Source organism: Eleutherodactylus coqui, chromosome 8, assembly GCF_035609145.1.
Source record: "Eleutherodactylus coqui strain aEleCoq1 chromosome 8, aEleCoq1.hap1, whole genome shotgun sequence".
NCBI classification, from domain to species: domain Eukaryota; kingdom Metazoa; phylum Chordata; class Amphibia; order Anura; family Eleutherodactylidae; genus Eleutherodactylus; species Eleutherodactylus coqui.
In genome coordinates, this window is record NC_089844.1 from 86,780,921 (window position 1) to 86,804,042 (window position 23,122).

The following is a 23,122-nucleotide window of genomic DNA, read 5'->3' on the forward strand; positions in this document are numbered from 1 at the left end:
ATAAAACCCATTGATTTCAGTTGGTTCATGCACATTTCCATGTTTCGTGCGCACATTTCAGCCGTGCAGAAAAAAAAGAAGCATGCTCCACTTATCTGTGCACCAAAAGGTCCCCATAGAAGTCAATGGGGGGGGCACAAATGCGTGTGGAATACGCAAAGAGATGCATGATACGCTGCGTAATTCTGCTGGAAAACACATCTGGAGCCAATTCAAGCGGCGCATCATTTGCAGCGCACAAATGACCACAGTAAAACACATCAATGCGTGTGCAAAAAAACTGCGCAAATGTGCATACGCCCGTGTAAAGGAGCCCCAACACCAGGCGATAAGTAATCAACCAGGGACTATTTTTTAGGTGAGTGGAAATGAAACAATTGACTGATGAGAGGGAAAAAAATCTCGCTCATCACCGTCGCTCCAGCCAGCGATTATTCGGATGAGGCGCGAACAGAACAATTTAAGGACATTTATTAACTTCGAATTTTCTGCCATTTTCCCCTTCCACATCAATGCCCTCACAGCCCGCCAACTCCCCCTCACAAGGCATTATCTGAGGGGTTTCTAGGGAAGTGAAACAGTCTGCAGACTTCTAAGAAATCACCTCAGGGAGTCTGTGACTAAAGCACACTGAGGCATCCACGTAGCAACAGATGACGCGTTCCTGCAGCCAATCAGATAATTGGTGCGGCCGCCGGGCTGTCAGGGTACCAGAAGCGGTGCGGGCGGGGACAGGCAGAGTCTAGCACGGAGCGGGGCGGAGGCTGCGGGCTGTTGTTGGGAGCCGTGCGGTCGGGTGGCTTTATGATGGGAGCCGGGTTGTGTTGGCGGCTGCTGTTCCTGGTGCTGACGGTGTGCTCGGCGGCGCCAGGCTGGGCCTCGGACGGAGGTAACCGTATAAGCTTATATGCGTTCTAGCGCCGCTTGTAACTTGTCCGCTTCCACTTTCAGTTTGCAGCTTCTTGTTTCCTGGAAGTTGCACGCTCTTTGTGTGTTGTGCTTGCAGAGGGCAGGTGTAGCAGAGCGGAGTTTGTCATTCTGCACTGAATTTATAATAAAAGTTTGTGTTTTTTTTTGCATGGGACTGCTGCTAAACCAACTGCACCGTCTTATTTCAGAGAGTTGTCCTCATGCAAGAGTTACAAGACACACTCAGCTCTGCTACATCTGTCATGAGTTGCAAAAACAAACAAAAAAAATCCCAAAACACCAGATTCCAGAATAAACAGTCAGGTTTTATTCTAGGGAGCAGCTGTTATGCAGATGTATCATACAGTGACCTGGAGGGGGAAGGGTTAATTGTGCCGAATCATGGGGGGGGGGGGGGGGGAGGGGATTGATATATATTATTTTTGTACTTTGTTGCATTTTATCACACCCTATTTTTGTGGTTTTTTTGGTCATTCTGCAATATTTTGAAATGCTTAAAGTGGTCCTTGACTGCGTCATCGGTGGGGTCATGTGATACGCCTTGTCTATTGTAAGCCCTATTTTCGGAGCGTACTTGGTACGTCGTACAGCTGAGTCATGCCTGCCACCCGGAGACACCGTGTATAACGGCTCCCCCTCCTCGTCTTGGGAGTCGGATTATATAGTTGGCAGCAGACAAGTTGCCGCATTATCAGAGATTCCAGACCATTGGACGGACATGCGTTATTTACGGTCCTAACATGCCTATAAAGTGCTCACCCGTTTGCCTGTCTGGATTATCAGACCTTCTGGACTGTTGGAATGAGATTTTCTTTATTTCTAAACATGGAGTAAATAAGCGTCATGCTCCGGCCGCTCGCGCCGATTAGGATGGCGTGCTGAAGTGCTGCGGTATAATGCTTCCATTGATTCTAATAGGGCTTCGCAGGTCTGCGCTCGGACGCCATGTTTCTAACACCGCAAGTTTCTGTTCTATTTTTATGCGTTTTCACATTTAACGCGCCTCGTGATGGGGGGGCGTGAAAAAGCGCAGGAGATTGCAACATTGTAGTTGCTTACGGCTGCAGTCTACACCGCCATCGCGTGCAACCGTGAGAGAGAATGCGTAGAAGGCCGCCTGCACATGAACGGATTTGCACCGTGGGTTTGCAGCTAACGCGGTTTCAGCAAGCAGAAGAGGGAAAAAAATTTAAATCGCAGCTGCTCTATTTTCAGGCGTTTTTTGAAGTCAATGGAAGCTGTCCGAGCCGCGGTCCGTCTGCAATTAACTTTGCGGACAGGTCACAGAGTCCGCCTAGCAATAGGGCCGGAAAAAATAAACATTTAGAAAAAAAAAAATTCTGCTCTGCGCATAACAGACGCGGCTCGCTGCAGCCGTCTACAGTACAGGTGGAACCAGTAAAAGACAAGTATGCGCGGATGCCGGCCAGTTGGATGCCACCGCGGGCTCCCTCATGCGCAATCTGACTTGTTGAAAGTCCAGTGACTGTGATTGACTCCATTCACTGCGTATCACGCGTCTGTGATACACGGGGAAAACTCTTATGGGCATGAGCCCTAATACAGATCTGTACTACTAACATGTTACTCATCTGAAAGTGGCCTTATTGTATGTTCAACTATTGTGACTCATCTAAGGTCGCTGCCACAATACAACCACGAGCGGTATGAATGCAGTCTAAAAGAATGTTACCCGTAGCAACCAATCACAGCACAGCTTTCATTTCCTATACCGCTGAGGTAAAATAAAAGCTGTGCTGTGATTGGTTGCTATGTGCAACAAAGACAGATTTGTGGTTGCCGGGCTACTTTACTGTGGCCCCCCCCTATAGATACTATGGGGATGATTGAGGGTGAGGTACAGCGTGTAGTTACAACATAGCACATACATCAGAGTTGGTGTGATATCAAACTGCATCACATCAAGCTAAGGCCGCCTGTCCACGGCCGAGATGGAATACCGCAAGCGATTTTCCGCCACGACAGAGCATAACAGCTCACTGTGATTAGCCTATCTTTTATAGGCTCATCGCAGAGAATCGCAGCATGCCCGCAATTTTTAGATGCGAGCAGAAAATCGCTATGGATTTCCCGTTCGTGTACATCGGGCTGCGCTTTTCATAGATATCCTACAGAAAGTGTTTCAAGTGTGATCCGCATGCGATTTATCGCCGTAGATCACGCTATGAAATATCGCCCGTGGACAGCCAGCCTAAGGCCGGCTACGCACAAACCGGTTGGATTCCGGATGAGGGATCCCACAGTGGAATCTGACCCTGTGCCCGGCCAGCGACCTCGCGTACCTGTTGTCTTTTCCTTTCTGTACTGCGAATAGTCCAGGCGGCTCCCCATCGTACATGTGCAGTACAGATTTCCCTGCGATGACGCGGGTACGCATCACCTTTCCGCAGTGTTATTTGCAGAAGGGGTGCGTGTCGGACGATTTCCATTGACTTCAATGGAAGCCGTTTGTCCGGAGCCCGCACAAAAATACAGCATGCTGTGATTTCTCCATAGCACGTTATGGCAAGTATTTGCTGCGGAACCAGGAGGCGGACGCCCGCTCTGGATTGTAAATCCATCTGTTTGCAGCCGGACTAAAAGTGCCTTAAGATGGAAGGCTGATCGTTCCAAAAATCGTTCAAACAAAGGTGAATGATAATCCGTGTAAACGCGAGCCGCCGAACGAGAATCGTGCGCTCCTCATTCACCGGTCTGTTTCAGCCGGCATAGAAGTCCTTGTTGGCTGCTCTGTGTTTAGCCAAAGACGGTTCCGTGTAAGGCCGCTCTCACACAGGCGGTTTTTACAGCGTTTTAACGCACATTTGAAATGCCTGCTTACAAAAACGCTGTTCTGAGCCTCCATCGATTTCAGTTGGGCGTCTCAGAGGAGCGTTTCTATCGGCGCTAATCAAATGCGGTCTGTTCTGTTTTAGTGCGTTGCAGCACATCGCCCACCATCGCAGCACATCGCCCATTGTGGTGATGGGAGGCGTTAAAAGCGCTGTCAAACGTGTTTGAAAACATCGTTCCGAAATGACGCATTTAGAAATGCCTGAGAGAAAAAGGCCAAGACATAGAAATGCGAGACGCTGCACAAGACGTTCACAGTGATCTGCCTGTACAAACAGCCTACGTGTTCACGAATCATCAGCTTCTCGTTTGGTGTATGCCGGCGCCTCAGCACATACCCCGGGGAAGCGTTTGGCATAATTGCGTGGTGCAGAAGCCGTATCCATCAGCCCCCTCCAGACACGGTTCAGGCCACTTCCAGTTTTTAATATAGGATTTACAGAAGTTATCTGGCGATTGCCGTAGCTCCGTGGTTGCGACATATTCCGCAGCGATTATGTAAGCCCCACAGTTATAACATTTAAAGCATAACCTGATTCATCCCTGCCCACATCAGTGCCCACAGGCCAGCCCTGCCTCTCAGCAGTGCCCACAGCCTTAGTGCCATTTGGCTGGCACAGCATTTAGTGGATGACCCGTCTGACAGAGGGGATGATTTTTTAAAACCTTCCACGCTTTCTTATGGAGCCTCCTTTTTATCGCATCTCAAAGCACCATCTTGCAATTTCCGTGCGGTGCGTTTTTAACATTAGAAACTCCTAATGTCCATCGCGATAAAATCACAAGCAGCAGCGATGTTTTTGCTGGAAAAAGCATCGCCGACGCTCAGACATCTCATCAACATAATTGCCATTTTGCCGCAATTATCTCACGGCAAAATCCCGATCGCCATTGTGACGGATCCCTTACTTGTTGGCTTGTGCTAGAGTAGTAGATGCATATCTGCAGAGCGCACTATTTTATATACTGTACAGTAAGTACAGCATTTGTTACATATTAACCATCGCTGGTTTATCAGGATTATTCAGAACTCTTTAGCATTTGCTGTGCAAATACCCAACCAGGCCAACAAGAAGGATCAATAACCATAAAAACAAGAAGGCATGAAGTCAAATCAAACAGATGGTTGCCAAAAGGTCATTGGAGGCTACTAGAAGATACACGAACACACCTAAATAATTGTATCCTCCCTAACAGAACACTGGAGTATTGTGTTCTTAGAATTCTGCATTGTGCCATTCCTCTGTTATTCCTCCTGGAAATAGAGGAATAAATTGCTAACTAGGTATTACTATTCTCTTTTGTCAGTGCGGCGTCGGAAAGGATAAAACGTATGTAACACAACTCATACCGTGAATCCTTAATGCCACCGCCTGACTGGCGACCACAGGGGAACTTGGCAGCACAGGTGCAGACAACACTTGGCCATGTTGTAGCACAGCTGATTGGGTTATGGCTAGCCAAGGCTTACTACCACAAGGTTAACCTGGTTTGACAGGGAACAAACTACATTGATACTCAGACAAGGCATAAATCAAGTCCCAAGGTATAAATAAGGCAACTAACGAGTTAATTAGGAACCACTGTTGCAGCAGAGACCAAAGCTCAGGTAGGATTAACTATTGAATAGCCACAGTAGACAATCGCACCACGGGTGACTACCCACTACAGTTTTTTTTTCACTGCGAAATTCACAGCGTTTTTTTTTCTGCAGGGGTCTATGGGACTTGTAATGTTAAAATCGCAATTTACCGCGAAATCGCGATTTTGTGCGATCGAGATTTTAACATTACAAGTCCCATAGACCCCTGCAGAAAAAAAACGCGAATTTCACAGTGAAAAAAAACTGTAGTGGGCAGTCACCCTTAGGAAGGGCTCATGCACATAGGCGATTATTATTATTATTATTTTTTTCGCCCTGCGAGTTACATGCAATTTGGACGGAATTTGCACGGGAAAAGAATCCATTTGTATAGGGTGCTTTTCGCACACAAGGGATTTTTCATTCGGACCTATGGCCTGAGTTTGAAAAATCTCTGCACATCCTATTCTTCTGTAAGTCTCTTATGCGACTAGGAACATCAGGGCGATTTCACACGGTCGTGCGCAACTGCGCTCACTGCTATGGAGTTGAGTTGCGCATCAACAGTTTTTTGTTTTTCTTTTCTTGGGCCATTTAAGCTCTACACCATAGCGCAGGAGTTTGAAAAAGAACGCGGCACGTAGTTAATACGGGAAAGATAGGGCAAGTCCTCTGTTTTCTTGCCCTGTTAACGAGTGACATTACCGCCAGTGAAAATGAAACCATTGAAATCAGTAATATCACGGCTGCATAACGGGAGAAAATCACTCCCATGTGTTTGAGCCCCCAGACGCTATAGGAACAGAGTGTCCGTGCGCTGTGCAAAGCAAATTGCGCTGGAGAATCTCGGGCACACTTCACATCGCCTGTGCCCTCCGGTCGCTTTCAAACAAGCATATTTTAACTGCATATTTGGTCCGTGTTTTGTGTAGCTAATGTAAATCTATATATCTGTTTTCATGGCCATTTTTTTTAAAACGCAGCATATTTTTTTTCTGTTTTTACCTCCATATTGGCATTATTTTCTATTTGGTAAATACGGATTGGCATGTGCCCAGTAGAAACCAAAACCGATGCTTGTAAACATGAGGGCACATACTGATGACGTACAGCTTTAGGCCCGTTTCAGACAAGCGTACTTCACCTCCGTATTTGGTCTGTAATTTGTGGACCATAGTGCGGAGCAAATGGAAATCAATAGGACTAATCACATGGCTGTATTATTCACAGCCGTTTTTTAAGAACGCAGCATGACTTATTTTTGCACATTCGCCAACATATTTGTATTCTTTTCTGTTGGGCGAATAGGGATCAGTATTTGCCCAATAGAAATAGACATAAGGAGAGGCAAATACTGGTGAAGTAGTGGGGAAATACTGATGATATACGGTTGTAATATCATCTGAAACATCCGTATAAGGGCTTATTCACACGTCCGTATATGGGCTGGGTTTTCACGCCCGGCCGATATACGGCATCCCTTTCTGCAGGGGAAGGAGGCGGCCCAGGAGCAGTGCACTGAGCTCCCGCCCCCTCTCGACCCCTCGCCACTGTTTACAATGGGAGAGGCGGGACGGGGGCATAGATAAGTTCCGCCCCCTCCCATTGCAAATAGTAACGAAGGGCAGAGAGGGGGCGGGAGCTCAGTGCACTGCTCCTGGCCTGCCTCCTTCCCCTGCAGAAAGGGATGCCGTATATCGGCCGGGCGTGAAAACCCAGCCGATATACGGATGTCTGAATAAGCCCTAAGGGTCGTATAACAGTACTCTAGTTTGTAGCCAACCTAAATGTCATCTGTAACGCTTCTGTATTACGGATCCATATTACGCACGCGCTATAATAAGCTCGTCTGAAATTGGCCTAGTAGGATCTTAGAGTGTCCGGTCCGACAACCCATTGGTGCGCACAGGACTAGTGACATGGCACAAAAAGATGTAGAAGGACGGTGCTGGAACGGGAGCTGCGAGCTCACTGTACGATTACTGTATGGATAAATGTCATTTCACACGGGCGAGTGCAATATCGGGCCGAGAAACTCAGATACTGTTAAAACTGCAAGTTTTAAAGAAAGGAGGAAAAATACTAAATAAATAAAATTATGATTGGGAAGAGGAGGACATCCTTTTTTTCCCCTCCTTTCTTTAAGGGCTCATGTCCACGGGCAAAATAAGAATTAAAATCCGCAGCGGATTTTAACTCTTCTCCTGCCCGTGGATCCGCACCCCATAGGGATGCATTGACCACCCGCGGGGTAGATAAATACCCGCGGATGGTCAATAAAAGGGATTTTAAAAAAAATGGAGCATGAAAAAATCCGGACCATGCTCCATTTTCATGCGGGTCTCCCGCGGGGACGGCTCCCGCGGGCTTCTATTGAAGCCTATGGAAGCCGTCCGGATCCGCGGGAGACCTAAAATAGGAATTTAAAAGAATTACTCAACCGGAGCGGGCGGGGAAAGCCTTCTCTTCCTCACGGCCGGATCTTTCTTGCTTCGGCTCGGCGGATGTGCCCGGCGCATGCGCGCGGCACGCCGGCGACGTGCCGCCGGCGTGATGAATTCATCCGCCGGCCGGAAAAGAAGATCCGGCCGTGAGGAAGAGAAGGCTTTCCCCGCCCGCTACGGATGGGTAAATGCTTTTAAATTCTTATTTTCAGCGCTCATGTCCGCGGGGCAGGAGGGACCCGCTGCAGATTCTACATGGAGAATCTGCAGCGGATCTGATTTTCCCCGTGGACATGAGGCCTTAGGGATAACTTTCTGATTGGTGGAGGTCCAACTGCTGGAACCCCCACTGATCCCGAGAACAAGCGTTCCAAAAGTCTCCAGATACATGGAGCTACAGTCGGACATGTTGGTGCTCCCTTCATTTAATTGGGAGCCCCGTAGATCGGCAATGAATGGCGCAGGAGTGTACATCCACCACTCCCTTCATGCAGGAAGCTTAGGACCCTTGTTAGTGGGTTCCCAGTGGTCAAACTCCTATTGATCAGAGCCGTCCCCTATTCTGCAAAGAGGGGATAATTTTCTATGTTGGCAGAACCCCTTTAAAGGGAACTTGTAATCAGGCAGTCCTCTAATGTGTTATTCAGGCAGCTTTCACATAGCCATGAAAATCTGGAGGATCGTAACTGTATTAAAGTGATGGGAGGCGTTTTTGATACAAAAACACTTTGCATCCACGCGGACATTGCGCATTCACGAGCGCATTATCGGCTGAGTTTCACGGCCGTGTGTAGGAAGCCTTAGGCTGGTCTCACATGACCGGTTTAGAATTGCAGAATCAACAATCCTCACCCGCATGGACGATCCGCGGTATTCCACACACATTGAAAAAATAGAACGTTCACATATCTACTCAGATGAGCGGATAGCGATTGCGATTTCTGCGAATGGAATTAAAACCACAACATGTTCTATTTTTGTGTGGATTCCACACAGATGGCTTCCATTGAAGTCAATGGAAGTTGTCTGACATTGCGGATAGGCCACGGGTACCCGCGTCATCACATAGCAATGGCGTGGGAAATACAAATATAAAAACTAATTCTCTACTGCCCATGACCGACGGCGAGCGTCCATGGTCATCCACAGTAGAGAAAAAGCTGGTATATGGGGTCGCCGGCCAGGGGCCCATCCGTGTGAGACTGGCCTAACATAGATATAATTCATAGGTGCGTTAAAATCTAATTTACTGGTAATTGCTTAAACCTCTCATAGTACAATGTAAATTTACAGTATTTGGATTTCAGCAGTAAAGTGTTTGGAAGGGAACACTTACCATATACAACCACCACCATACATGCATTTGTTAAGAATGGAAAAGTTTGTCTTTAAACCAACCATTAATTGTAATTCCGTCTTAAACTTTGATAAGACAGTAATAAGATTTCTACTTTCATTGCTTTGAAACTATCTGTACTTTCACCTTCAAGGGGAAATCCAGCTAATCCAGATATGTCAGAGAGGAACAAGTTAGGGCCTGTCCAGGTAAAGTTGTGGCCCTATGCTTGCTGTACTTGTGGGGAAAACCTTCTGCTGTATATGCCAGGCATATCTATAGTAGTGCTGCATGCACCATCAGAGGCCAAATAAGTGTCCTTGTGGCCTCCCATGGCGCTGGTGTATGTACATATACATTTGCCTATAAGGGAGATATTTTCCTGTCTTTTACTTCAAACTGTGGCTAAAAACATGATCTGAAGATCAAAAGGGTTTCCAGGATTCCTAAAGCATGGCTGCTTTCTTCCCTGCCCATGGGTTGTGCCTGGTATGGCAGGTCAGCTCCAATGAAGCGAGTGAAGCAATATTATATGCAACTTTTGGACAGGCGTGGCACAGTTTTTTGGAACAAAGCAGCCATGTTTTCTAATCCTTTGCAACTTTATAGGGGTTTTCCGGCATAAACTTTTCTTTTAAAAACATGTTCCCCATGCTAAAAAATAACAAACGAGCTTATAATCGCCGCTCCCGACTCCCAACATGTCCCTCGCCGACAGCTCCGGGTCTCTGCTGCGTTATATCGTTTACAGGCTGCAGCAGCGATTGAGTGCTGAGCAATGTGATTGGCTGCAGCAGCCTGTGATGCTGCCTACATAGGTTGTTGCAACTTGTAAACAATAAGTCACAGAGGAAACCCATAGCTGCTGAGTCGGGAGATGTGATTATTAGCTCATTTGTTATTTTAAAGCATGGGGAACATGATTTTACAAGAAAAGTTTTCTTGGACATCCCCTTTAAGCATCATGTTAAGGGAGATTGGAAATGGTATGAGTGTCATAGGAAAGCTATGCCCCCAATCCCCCTTCCCCGACAACATTCAAAGTGTTCCATCATAACTAAAACAAACTGCACATTCATTTTATTCACATTTTCTACATCATTTTACTTAATTTTGCTTTCATTATTTGTATTGAACTCCCTCTTTATTTCTCTCCGTAGAACACACCTTTGAAATTCTTCACGTTCAGTCCAATAAGTGCCTTACGGTGGAGAATGATGGGCTGTCGGTCAGAAGCTGCTCACAGACCAATAATTCCTTGTGGACGTGGGGCTCCAGCCATCGCCTCTTTAGCCTGGGAACTCAAAAGTGCCTTGGAATTGACATTTCTAAACCTCAGGATCCCTTGAAACTGGTTTCTTGTGACTCAACACTCATGTTGTGGTGGCGTTGTGAAGGACGCATTATATCTGGTGCCTCCGGATATGGTCTGAATGTAAAGAATGGAATGGTATCGGTAGCAATGAAGACCAAAGATGAATGGAGTCAGACTGGGAAATCTGAGACGATATGTGATATTCCATATTATGGTAAGTGGGGGTGTTTTATGGTTTTTATGCAAAAATTCGTTTCACTGTGGTTAAAGCAACCCTTAGGTTTCAGGACAAAGTTCTGTCATGGTACTACAGGGTATGGGGGTATATTACATGCACTTGTTCTTCTCTGCCGTCCATTAGATCTGCCAGTGTTGGCCCCAATTTTCGGCTGCTCAAGATGGCTACAATTTTTTTATCTAGCTAATAGTACACTGTGCGCTGCTCTCTGATTGGCCAGTGTTGATCATGTGAGCAGCACTAGCCAATCAGAGAACAAATAAGGTGTATTGGCAGTTTTAGACTACCAAAGCACTACTGGGATTAGGTAGTCTGAAGATATCGTCAGCAATGTTGAAAAGATGAAAGTGGGCCCCGAAACCGGCAGATCAGATGGATGGCAGAGAAGAACTACTGCAGGTATTATACCACCCACCCTCTTCAGTCCGGGATAGGATTTTGTTCCAAAACTGTAGGGTTGTTTTAAGCTTTTGTAATTTTCCAGTGCTGTGAAATCCAGCGTCTCAATAGTAGGTGGCGGTTTATCGTTCTGTAATGTCACACAATCAATGGGTGTATGGGATTAGGAAAACATGGTTGCGCATGTCTGGTATTGCAGTTCTAGGCTCTGCTCCCATCTATGTTCTTCTGCTCTATTGTCTAACAGAACAAGGAAAAAGACCGGCATGCCGAATTAATTAGTTGACTTAAAATAGCAACAGTTGACAGAACCCTTTGACTATAATAAGTTCTCTCCGATTACCGTCATTTTACCTGAAAAAATAGTGGAACATTCTGGGTTTTTTTTTGTGGCATTTATAATGGAAGCCTAGACAAACTGAATGAATGGAAATGAGAACATAGCCCCAGTTCTGTTGAAGTTAATGGGACTGATCTACAATAGCACACACAATTTATGGACAGGAATGGAAGAAAGTAAGCATGTTGTTCTAATCATGTAATGACCCTTTAATTAAAACTGACTGGTAGTGGATGCAAATCTGGGTAATTCCAAGTTATGCAGTAGCAGAAAAGATTACTGTCCTGAACTGATTATTTGGGCAAAAGATCGTAAAATCAGTTCAGGCGAGTGGATGTTGCTCCTTGCCCTTCTTGCATTTGGCAGTTTCCACCGGGTGCATGGCATTGGATGCTGTCACGGACAATATCAATTTCCATCTCTTCCAACAGAAGCACTCAAAGACTAATGATGACAGTGCTGTATCATCCTACTGCATCAGTCTCTGTTAGCAGAAAGCTGCATACAGTATCTGGCAGTGGGGGTGGGGTGTAGCCTGCCGTGACTACCAGGGAAGGTGTAGCCTGCCGTGACTACCGGGGAAGGTGTAGCCTGCCGTGACTACCGGGGAAGGTGTAGCCTGCCGTGACTACCGGGGAAGGTGTAGCCTGCCGTGACTACCGGGGAAGGTGTAGCCTGCCGTGACCACCGGGGAAGGTGTAGCCTGCCGTGACCACCGGGGAAGGTGTAGCCTGCCGTGACTACCGGGGAAGGTGTAGCCTGCCGTGACTACCGGGGAAGGTGTAGCCTGCCGTGACTACCGGGGAAGGTGTAGCCTGCCGTGACTACCGGGGAAGGTGTAGCCTGCCGTGACTACCGGGGAAGGTGTAGCCTGCCGTGACTACCGGGGAAGGTGTAGCCTGCCGTCACTACCGGGGAAGGTGTAGCCTGCCGTCACTACCGGGGAAGGTGTAGCCTGCCGTCACTACCGGGGAAGGTGTAGCCTGCCGTCACTATCGGGGAAGGTGTAGCCTGCCGTCACTACCGGGGAAGGTGTAGCCTGCCGTCACTACCGGGGAAGGTGTAGCCTGCCGTCACTACCGGGGAAGGTGTAGCCTGCCGTCACTACCGGGGAAGGTGTAGCCTGCCGTCACTACCGGGGAAGGTGTAGCCTGCCGTCACTACCGGGGAAGGTGTAGCCTGCCGTCACTACCGGGGAAGGTGTAGCCTGCCGTCACTACCGGGGAAGGTGTAGCCTGCCGTCACTACCGGGGAAGGTGTAGCCTGCCGTGACTACCGGGGAAGGTGTAGCCTGCCGTCACTACCGGGGAAGGTGTAGCCTGCTGTCACTACCGGGGAAGGTGTAGCCTGCTGTCACTGCCGGGGAAGGTGTAGCCTGCTGTCACTGCCGGGGAAGGTGTAGCCTGCTGTCACTGCCGGGGAAGGTGTAGCCTGCTGTCACTGCCGGGGAAGGTGTAGCCTGCTGTCACTGCCGGGGAAGGTGTAGCCTGCTGTCACTGCCGGGGAAGGTGTAGCCTGCTGTCACTGCCGGGGAAGGTGTAGCCTGCTGTCACTGCCGGGGAAGGTGTAGCCTGCTGTGACTACCGGGGAAATAAAGGAAAGGGAAGCAGACACAAATTTTACTACTAGAAGGAAGGAGGATACTGTTTGTAAGTCCGGTTAAAGTAGTTTGCCCATCCTAAGACCGGCTTTCAGTTTCCTCCCATTGCTTCTAGTCTTTCCTTGTACAAATGAGAATAGGGCTGATCTGTCTGGACTGTAACAGCCCTTCAGATATTTGTAGACAGCTATTAAAGGGGTTGTCTCAAGGAAGCAGTGAATTTTTTTTTCCCAGTCCCCCTAATTAAGCATACATTACTAAGCCCCCCTGTAAATGACTTTTCTAGCTGGTTTGTACTTACAGTTCCAGCGTTTCAGCAACTTATAAAAATTTTCCCAAGATGGCCGCCGGCTCTTTTCCCGTCGCTTGCTGTAGCCCGACGTGCGCGCTCCCGAGACGCTACCAGCTGTGTCTCCCTGACAACCAGACGCCCCGCAGCCGCCGACCGGACCCCTGGATTGAACACGGCCGACCAGTCACCCACCGCCAGGCAGCAGATAACCGGCGCAGCCCCCGACCCCCCCCCCCCCCCCCCCATCGCAGCGACAGCCCCCCCCGGCACAGCGGCAGCCCCCCCATCGCAGCGGCAGCCCCCCCCCCCCCCCGGCACAGCGGCAACCCCCCCTTCGCAGCGACAGCCCCCCCCCATCGCAGCGACAGCCCCCCCCAGCACAGCGGCAGCCCCATCGCAGCGGCAGCCCCCCCCATCGCAGCGACAGCCCCCCCCCCCGGTACAGCGGCAGCCCCCCCATCGCAGCGACAGCCCCCCGATCGCAGCGGCAGCCGCCCCCGGCGCAGCGGCAGCTTCCCCCGGCCCATCACTTACCTGGGTGGCAGGACGGCGGGACAGCTGGGCGGCTTCTTGGGACAGCTGGGCGGCTCTGCACCTTCCTCTAACAGAGGATGGTACAGAATGGCCGCTCCAGCGCGCTCCCGAGCAGTGACAGTGAAGAGCTGTAGCGGGGAGCACACTGAAGCGGCTCGTGCTGAAAGGAGAAGAACGGACTGCGCAAGCGCGTCTAAAAAAGCAAGCTGCCAGCGAATTTAGACGGAACCAAGGAGACGAGGACGCTAGCAACGGAGCAGGTAAGTGAATAACTTCTGTATGGCTCATATTTAATGCACGATGTATATTACAAAGTGCATTAATATGGCCATACAGAAGTGTATAGACCCACTTGCTGCCACGAGACAACCCCTTTAAGTCTGAAATGGTAAATTACAAGTTACTATTTACAAACTGTTCCCGCAAAAAATAACTTATAAAGCTATGTTCAATCTTTTTATTGGAGATTTTATTATTTTAAACAAGAAAAAAAAAACACAAACCAACAAACCACATATCAGGTCTCACAGGACCTAAATAGATGTACTAAATAGCATCTAAAATTGTCAGAATATTGTTACATACAAAATCTAAAAGTCAAAACATAACCTTATGTCAAAATACTTTTCTAGACCTGTTTTTTCCCTCAGATTGTCTTAAAAGCGTCCGGGCAAACCCCAAATCCCCCATATCATTACAGCTCTAACTTAAAGGGGTTCTGACATGAAAAAAAAAAATTTGTACTCACCTTGCCTGGCCTGGCCCGATCGCCAGGCATGTCCCCTCCAGCCGGCATCTTCTTCTGTGCCTTTAAAGCAGAGCAGGAGCGGTCAAAAAGACCGCTTCCTGCTCTGGTCCGTCCGTCAGGCACTTCCGAGGTCAACGGACGGACCGCCACAGCAAACACGTCACAAGCAGTGCTTGCTGTGGGCGGCCCGTCCGTCCGGCTGAACTCCGGAGTGCTGCGCATGCGCAGTGGAGACGCGGCCCGTCCTGACTCCTGTCAGAGGGCACCTCTCCACTGCGCATGCGCGCGATCCCGGAGCGGCGCGGCTGCTGGAGGAAGAAGACTGCCTGCCGGGAGGCATACTAGCACTTTCTGCTTAGGTTAAGCAGTGCTGCTGATTAGAGCCACCTGATTGGCTCTTCGGCACCACGTGACTGCACAGCGTGCACCAATCAGGTGGCTCTAGTCAGGCTGCTTAACCTAAGCAGAAAGTGCTAATATGCTGCCGGGAGATGACCCCCCGATGTCAACAACAACAGGAGAACAGGTAAGTATAAGATTTTTATGCTTTAGCAGCCATTAACCCATGGGTTCCCTGGGTCCATTAGGCAGACCAGGGAACAATGGCTGCTAAAGCATAAAAAAATTATTCATGTCAGAACCCCTTTAACATAAAGAGAAAAACCCAAGCAAACCCTAATGATGGCGTTGGCCTCTACCCCTTCATGAAAATAATCATAATGTGTGACCAAATAATTCAGAACTCCTGGTTATTAATGGAAGACAACCGAACTTATAAAGCTATATCGGTAGAAACATATATAAGGAAAAAAAAGTACTGTACTTAAGGGGTTAATAATTAGAGATGAGCGAGCGTACTCGGCCACGCCCCTTTTTCGCCCGCGTACCGCGATTTTCGAGTACTTCCGTACTCGGGCGAAAAGATTCGGGGGGCGCCGTGGGTGAGTGGGGGGTTGCAGCGGGGAGTGGGGGGGAGAGGGAGAGAGAGAGGGCTCCCCCCTGTTCCCCGCTGCTACCCCCTGCGCCGCCACGCCTCGCCCCCCCCCCCCCCCCCCCCCCCCGGCGCCCCCCGAATCTTTTCACCCGAGTACGGAAGTACTTGAAAATCGCGGTGCTTGATCGAGTAATTACTCGAAACAAGTATGTTCGCTCATCTCTAGTAATAATAGGTCTAAATTACATTATAGCCGTGTATATACATATAAATAAGTGGTTCAGAGAAGTTAAACTTGTTCTTTGTAATCTGTCTCCACCCCAGTAATGGTTTGACTTGTTCATAATTAACAGGCACGGCAATAATCAGACCTGTTTTGGGTGGACTTACTGTAATATTTTATGTTTACAAAAAACATTTCAGGTCAGGAGCGGGTTGTAGCGGTTCCACCCAGAACTGCAGATCTTAGTGCGCTAATCTAAAGCCCCATTTACACAGGATGAATATCGGGCAAACGATGCCCGACACTCGTCCCTGTATCCCCACGCTCTCGTGCTTCTGCACGGGAGCTAGCAGAGCAGGCTGGTTCACGGAGCGGCCAGCAGGGGGGCGGGGCAGTGTTGCAGATTTCTCTCCACTCGCTCCCCCGCCCCTCTCCATTAAGATAACACAGCGGCTGTTCGCTACTGAACAGCCACTGTTTAAACTGCACGTTGAGCTTCATCGCTGATCTTTTATGCAGCGATGAAGCTAATCGTGCAGTTTAAACAGCGGCCGTTTAGTAGCGAACAGCAGCTGTGTTATGTGGATGGAGAGGGGTGGGGGAGAGAAATCTGCTGCACTGCCCCGCGCCCCTGCTGGCCGCTCTGTGAACCAGCCTGCTCTGCTAGCTCCGGTGCCGGAGCACGGAGACACAGGGATGAGTGTCGGGCATCGTTTGCCCGACATTGATCCCTTGTAAAAGGGCCTTAAGTGACAGAGTAGTTCAGAATGACTCATCAGTGCTTCAGTTTCTTAAGGAGAATATACAGTCTTGAGGGCTCTTTCAGACAGGCGTGACGATTTACGTCCGGCCTTGTCAGGGCCACAGTGCAGCCGAAAATCACGTGAACAGGCGTTAAAACTCACGTTTTAATGCCCATTCAGACGGCCCGGGTCCAGTAAGTATACGCCGAGCCCGACATAACGTCGGGCGGGGGAAGCCAGTTCAGCTCTGCCGAGAACTAGCGAGGGGGGGAGCTAGTGTGCTAAGCTCCTGCCCCCTTTCCGCCCCTTGTCAGCTGCCAGCAATGGGAGGGGGAGGGATGGGATGGGAGCTTAGCAACTAGCTCCCACCCCTCTCATTGCAAACAGCCATCAAGGGGCGGAGAGGAAGAGGGAAGGGGGTGGGACTTTAGCAGACACGCTGTAAACTCCCTCCCACATCGCTTCTCTGTCAGCTACCATTGGCTCCCATAGGAGTCTATGGCAGCAGTCGACATATTCCGGCCAGGAAGATAGTCCTTGAACTATCTTTCCTGGCCGGCGTAAAAGCACCCAGCTGAAATGCGCTCCTGTGCGCTATCGTGGCCAGCCTGGCACTTTTAAGCCACGGGAATACACCCATCTGAAATGATGCATTGTAAACCAATGCATCAGATGGGCAGCGTATATCGGCCGGGCGTGAAAGTGCGACCAATATACATTTGTGGGAATGAAGCCTTAGGGTGACTACCCACTAGCGTTTGCAAATTTGCTGCGTTTTTTTTTCCAGGTGTCTATGGGGCTTTCTAATGTTAAAAATGCATCGCGGCAAAATCGCAATTTACCGCGAAATTGCGATTTTGCTCAATGTGATATTAACATTAACAAGTCCCATAGACCCCTGGAGAAAAAAACCCACAAATTTCGCAGTGAAAAAGAGCTGTAGTGGGTAGTCCCCTTTATGTGAATACGAAAGCCTAAAGTATAAGGTTCCTTTAACACTGGACGATTGTTGGGCACTTAAAGGGGTTGTCTCACGCCGAAACGTTTTTTTTTTTAATTCAATAGGCCCCTCGTTCGGCGCGAGACAAACCCAAGGGATGGGTTAAAAAAAAAAAAAAAAGTTTATTACCTACCCGAATCCCGGCGCTGCGGCGACTTCTTTCTTCCTTTACCAAGATGGCCACCGGGATCTTTACCCACGATGCACCGCGGGTCTTCTCCCATGGTGCACTGTGGGCTCTGTGCGGTCCATTGCCGATTCCAGCCTCCTGATTGGCTGGAATCGGCACACGTGACGGGGCGGAGCTACGAGGACCAGCTCTCCGGCATGAGCGGCCCCATTCACCAGGGAGAAGACCGGACTGCGCAAGCGCGTCTAAAAACGCCAGAAGACAGCGAATTTAGACGGATCCATGGCGACGGGGACGCTAGCAACGGAGCAGGTAAGTGAATAACTTCTGTATGGCTCATAATTAATGCACGATGTACATTACAAAGTGCATTAATATGGCCATACAGAAGTGTATAACCCCACTTGATTTCACGAGACAACCCCTTTCTGCTTCATTCTAGCAACTGGATCCCCAGCGATCAAAAGTTTTGACATGTCCAAAGTTTTTGTACAGCGCAGTTACACTCTAAATCAATATTTAAGTTGCAAGTCAACGATCATAATTGAGCATGCTGGCAGAATTGGACTAGAATGCTGAGATTTTGGGGTTCTTAGAGCCGACTCCCCGCTTACATAAACTTCTTTCATGTCTCATTTCCTAAGTGTCCTCTACATTTTCTGTGGCACTCTTATTATTTTTTCCTGTTGCAAAGAAGAAATGTTTTTGCAAAATGAGCCATGTGAATGCATTTGAGCTGCAGGAGACCTGAGGGATAACTTCCTTTCCTACCAGCAATGGGGAAAAAACTGTAAATGTCCATAAAGGACATAGCTGGAGATATTGGCCCATCCCAAAGATTAGATGGCATAGATTGCTTGGGTATAATCTATTTAACTGTATTAAATTTTTTTTTTTCTTTTTTTTAAAGCTGAGATTGATAGCAAGGCATAAAAAAAGACATACCCACCTCTCCTGATTTCCCTCTCTGCTGGTGTCTGGTCCCCCGCCGCTCTCTTATTCCTGCTGCAGTAGCGAGAACATCCCGACGCAGGAACATGTGACCACTGAAGCTGCTCGCCATCTGAAGTGAGCCAGTGATTGGCCGCAGCTTTCACACGTCCCTAATGTTGGTGAAATCATTGCTGATCGGGAGAGGTGAAAATGGCTTCTTTTTATGCTTTGAGCCTATTTCATATTTTTTTTAACTGCCTGGATAACCCCATTTAATCAGCCGCCACTCCATCACCGATGCCCCTGTGGTCCCCTTTGGTCTCTGTTTATTTTCCTTGAGTGATGATGTGCCGTATATCCACAGGACTGCTGCAGTCAAACATTGGCTTTAAGCGATAACATGTCCTGCATGTTGGCATTACTAATGAGGCCAGTGATTAAGTGCAGCAGTCATGTGCCGGTATGGTAAGTCATTTCTCCAGGAGAATACGGACTACGGACCAGTAGGTAATTCCTCTGTCCATATGACTTAGCGCAAAGTACTCTCGTTCACAGCGCAAAAAAAGTTGCGCAGGAGCGAGCGTATTTTGCAATACTTCCATTGCAGGAGAACTCACTACCTCCTGTGGTAACCTGTTCCACTCATTTATCACCCTCACTGTCAGAAAGTTTTATCTAATATCAAATCTGTGTCTCCTCCCTTTTTTTCCCATTGCTTCTAGTCTTTCCTTGTGCAGATGAGAATATGGCTGATCCCTCTGCACTGTGACAGCCCTTCAGATATTTGTAGACAGCTATTAAGTCTCCTCTCAGCCTTTTTTGCAAGCTAAACATTCCCAGGTCCTTTAACCGTTCCTTGTAGGACATGATTTGCAGACCGCTCACCATCTTGGTAACTCTTCTCTGAACTTGCTCCAGTTTATTTATGTCTTTTTTAAAGTGGGATGCCCAGAACTGGACACAGTATTCCAGATGAGGTCTGACTAAGGTAGAGTAGAGGGGGATAATAACCTCACGTGATCTAGACTCTATGCTTCTCTTAATACATCCCAGAATTGTGTTTGCCTTTTTAGATGCTGCATCACATTGTTGACTCATGTTCAGTCTATGATCTATTAGTATACCCAAGTCTTTTTTACATGTGCTGCTGCTTAACTCAATTCCTCCCATTCTGTATGTGCTTTTTTCATTTTTCTTGCCCAGATGTAGGACTTTGAATTTCTCCTTGTTAAATACCATTCTGTTAGTTGTTGCCCACTTTGCAAGCTTTTCTAGATCTTTTTGAATACTCTCTTCCCTAGGGTTAGCTCTCCCTTCTAGCTTTGTGTTGTCGACAAATTTGATCAGTTTCCCATCAATTCCTGTAGAAACCATGTGACCAATTACTGCATCATTAAACTGCATACATTTTTTTTACAAATGTGATTGTTGCTGCATTTCTTGTTCCACATGTGAATAAACCCTAATGCCTATAATATCTGTTGGTGGAGAAATACAGTAATTTGCCACTCTCTGCTCCAAGTAGCAATGAATGAATGGTTGTGGCTTGTTGCCTATCCTCCACCATGAAGTGGTTTAAAATATGATGGGTGGAAGTGTCATTAAGACCTTCCGCAATCTGTTAGTAGCCCTTCATCTATGAGATTTTCTTTTTAAACCTCTTGATGCTAGCCAGGCTGTGGGGCGGACGCGTCTGATGACATTAACCCTGCTCAAAGCTTCAGCGTTGTTGAGGAAATATTAGTAGATTCTACTTAACATGATATTCTGGCACCAGGTTTATCTTTTAATATGCGTGGAGAAGCAGCGTGGTTGAGGTGAGGGACAAGTTTGAGGTGCGGAGCTTCTACAATATACAAGACAAATACTTTGAGTAAATTGCCCAATTTCGACATTCTTTTTAAAAGCAATTGGACAAAATGTCGAGTGACGATAAATTTTTCAATGACATAACTTTTAATTCTAGGTTCTCTTACATTAAGTACAAATATCAATTGGATATGCCAAAATTGTAAAGTGGTCGTCTGACCACTGGGACCTCCACTGATTCTGAGAACTGAGGCTTTGGCAACCACCTCCGGGAATCTAGGAGTGACAAGTACTTCATTCTGTGGATCTGATCTGACATTTATAGCCTATTTCATGAATATTCCAGAAGTTTGGGGAAAACTGGCTCTAAAATTCCTAAGTCTCCTTGGCTACCAACTTTCATGTTAACACAAGAGCAGATTGTTACATTCCGGAGCATGATCCACCAAATTGGTGTCTTATTACTTCGCTGCACAGTAGTTCTGACTTCTGTTCATGAATCAGGATGTTCTGGTCCTGGAATTCTTGCCCAGTTCGAGGAGTTCTGTAGTAAAAAAAAAGTTCTAGAAATCTGTTTTTAAATTGTAATGAAAAATGAACCATGGAGCATATTCTGTTTTATAGAGCATTGGGTTATTTTGATGCAAAAGTGGTGAAATTGCAATGATGTTTTTGCTTTTCTCTTTTAGTTGTGTATACGACGGGTGGCAGTTCTTCTGGAAAACCCTGTGATTTTCCTTTTGTCTATAAGGGGAAATGGTACCATGACTGTATCTATGATGCTGATGAAGATCAGGAGTGGTGTGTGACCTCTGAAAGCTTCTATGACAACGTTCTTGTGGGAAACTGCTTAAAACCAGGTTAGACTATTTCTTTTCTTGGTGCTGAATGAGGCAGAAGCCAATTGACCCCATTTAGGGGGAAAAAATTCCTTCTCGACTCCATAATGGCAGTCAGAATAACCCCTGGATCAACATTTGAAAGTTACTACCTGACTCCAACATCGGCAGTCGGAAGATACCCGGGTCATCAACCCTTCTAGTTATTAAATGTCTATATCCTGCAATGTTGTAGCGCTCCAAAAAGATGTCTGGTCCCCTCTTAAACTCCTCTATTGATTTTGCCATCACCACATCCTCAGGCAAAGAGTTCAATAATCTCACTGCTCTTACAGTAAAGAACCCCCGTGTCCTTGTGTATTGAGCTGATCTCCGCAGGAAGCAGGCAGCTTCGCTCCCACTGCAGTGGCCAGGCACCTGCAGGGATTTACGTGCATTTTACCCACAGATACATGGGGTTTTGCATGCAAAGACACTTCGTATCACTTCAGGGAAATTGCGATCCTTCCGGCGCTTGTTTCCTATTAAATTTAATTGATCACGGCGTGTTATGTATTTGACTGTCCTATTGAAAACAATGGATGATGAGTTCCGAAGGACATGAAAAAATAGGACATGTAGCGATACTTTACCTTGCAGCATTGTAGCTTAGTAGCCTTAGTGATAGTCCCCAACTTATGAATGTTCGAGTTACGAACTTCGCAAGATGCGAATAATCTGTCCTGCAAAGGAACCTGTTCGCAAGTAGAGGACCATCTGTATATATATTACAATATATCTGTATATTTTCTATTGACTTAAGCCAAAGCTCCTCCTTTGATTTGTGCCCAAATTCCTATCATCCTGTGTAATAGGGATGATAGCAGCTCAGGAGCTGAGACCACCATCGTTAGACAAGCCAGGTATGACATGTGACAAGATAAAAATATGTGCACGTTTCTTGTAAAGGGCTTGCTGCCTTAGGACCTCCTTTCACATAGACCCCCCCATGGGTCTGATTTCTGCAACCCATGGCAATCAGGTGTTGTCATTGGGAAAGCTCCAACTGATCATATGCAGGTGTTGGGAAAATGTAGTATTACATGCTGGCCATGTAATGAATGATTGGGCTGGGGCTCCCTGAAACATAACTGCTCTGGCTTATTGGTGAGGGGTCTTCAGTGGGGTACCTCATTCTATGATGTCCACATGCGCTTTTTTGCATTCTAACCTTCGTATTGTCTTACTGCACTTACTATTAAAGGGGTTGTCTGAGATGTAAAAAAAATGCCAGACAGTGGATAAAGGTATAAAATAAAGAAAACAACAGTACTCGTCTTTTAAATGTCCTTGCTGGTCCACTTTCGACAGCTTGTTCAGCGGCCATGTGACATTCATCATTCATGTGATTATTCAGCCAATCACTGGCCTCCGCTGTCACCAGTGCATGAACGGCATATGAGTGCTGAGGCCAGTGATTGGCTGAGTGGTCATGTAAACAAGATGTGACTGCTGCAGGAGCCTCCTGGACCGAACGGGAACGGCTGAATTGGGGGGGTCCAGTAGTATTGGTTCTTTACGAATTTATATGGCTGGCTTTTTTTCCTTAAAACTCAGACAACACCTTCTAGGTGCAGTGTATGAACACGGACTACAGGGGAGGCGGGGGACAGTTAGCTACTATAATAAATTTGCAGTAATGTATATTTAATGCTTTTTAACCTGCAATGTTCCTGCCGTAGTGCGTGGTTGTAATGGCACCTGGATCCAGAATTCAGACCTCCAGCAATGCTACCAGTGGAACACAAACTCTGTCCTGAGGTGGAAGGAAGCGTATATGTCTTGTCAAAGCCAGGGTGCCGATTTATTGAGCATATCCAGTCCAGAAGAGCTAAAATACATAATTGGTGAGTCTAAATTA

At 47.5% G+C, this 23,122-nt stretch overlaps 1 protein-coding gene across 2 annotated transcripts in view; it reads left to right on the top strand.

The window, feature by feature from the left end:
* The first annotated feature begins 760 nt into the window (after nt 1-760).
* The window catches only part of LY75 (lymphocyte antigen 75), a 100,047-nt gene continuing 77,685 nt past the window's right edge, over nt 761-23,122 (top strand). Inside the window, exons 1-5 of one of the 2 annotated variants that reach the window (XM_066575958.1) lie at nt 761-889; nt 10,306-10,674; nt 21,073-21,243; nt 22,077-22,124; nt 22,944-23,108. In XM_066575958.1, the coding sequence (XP_066432055.1) occupies nt 805-889; nt 10,306-10,674; nt 21,073-21,243; nt 22,077-22,124; nt 22,944-23,108 (838 nt within the window). In that variant the 5' untranslated portion in view covers nt 761-804. The remainder of the gene's footprint in view (nt 890-10,305; nt 10,675-21,072; nt 21,244-22,076; nt 22,125-22,943; nt 23,109-23,122) is intronic. The other variant, XM_066575959.1, reaches the window with a different exon arrangement.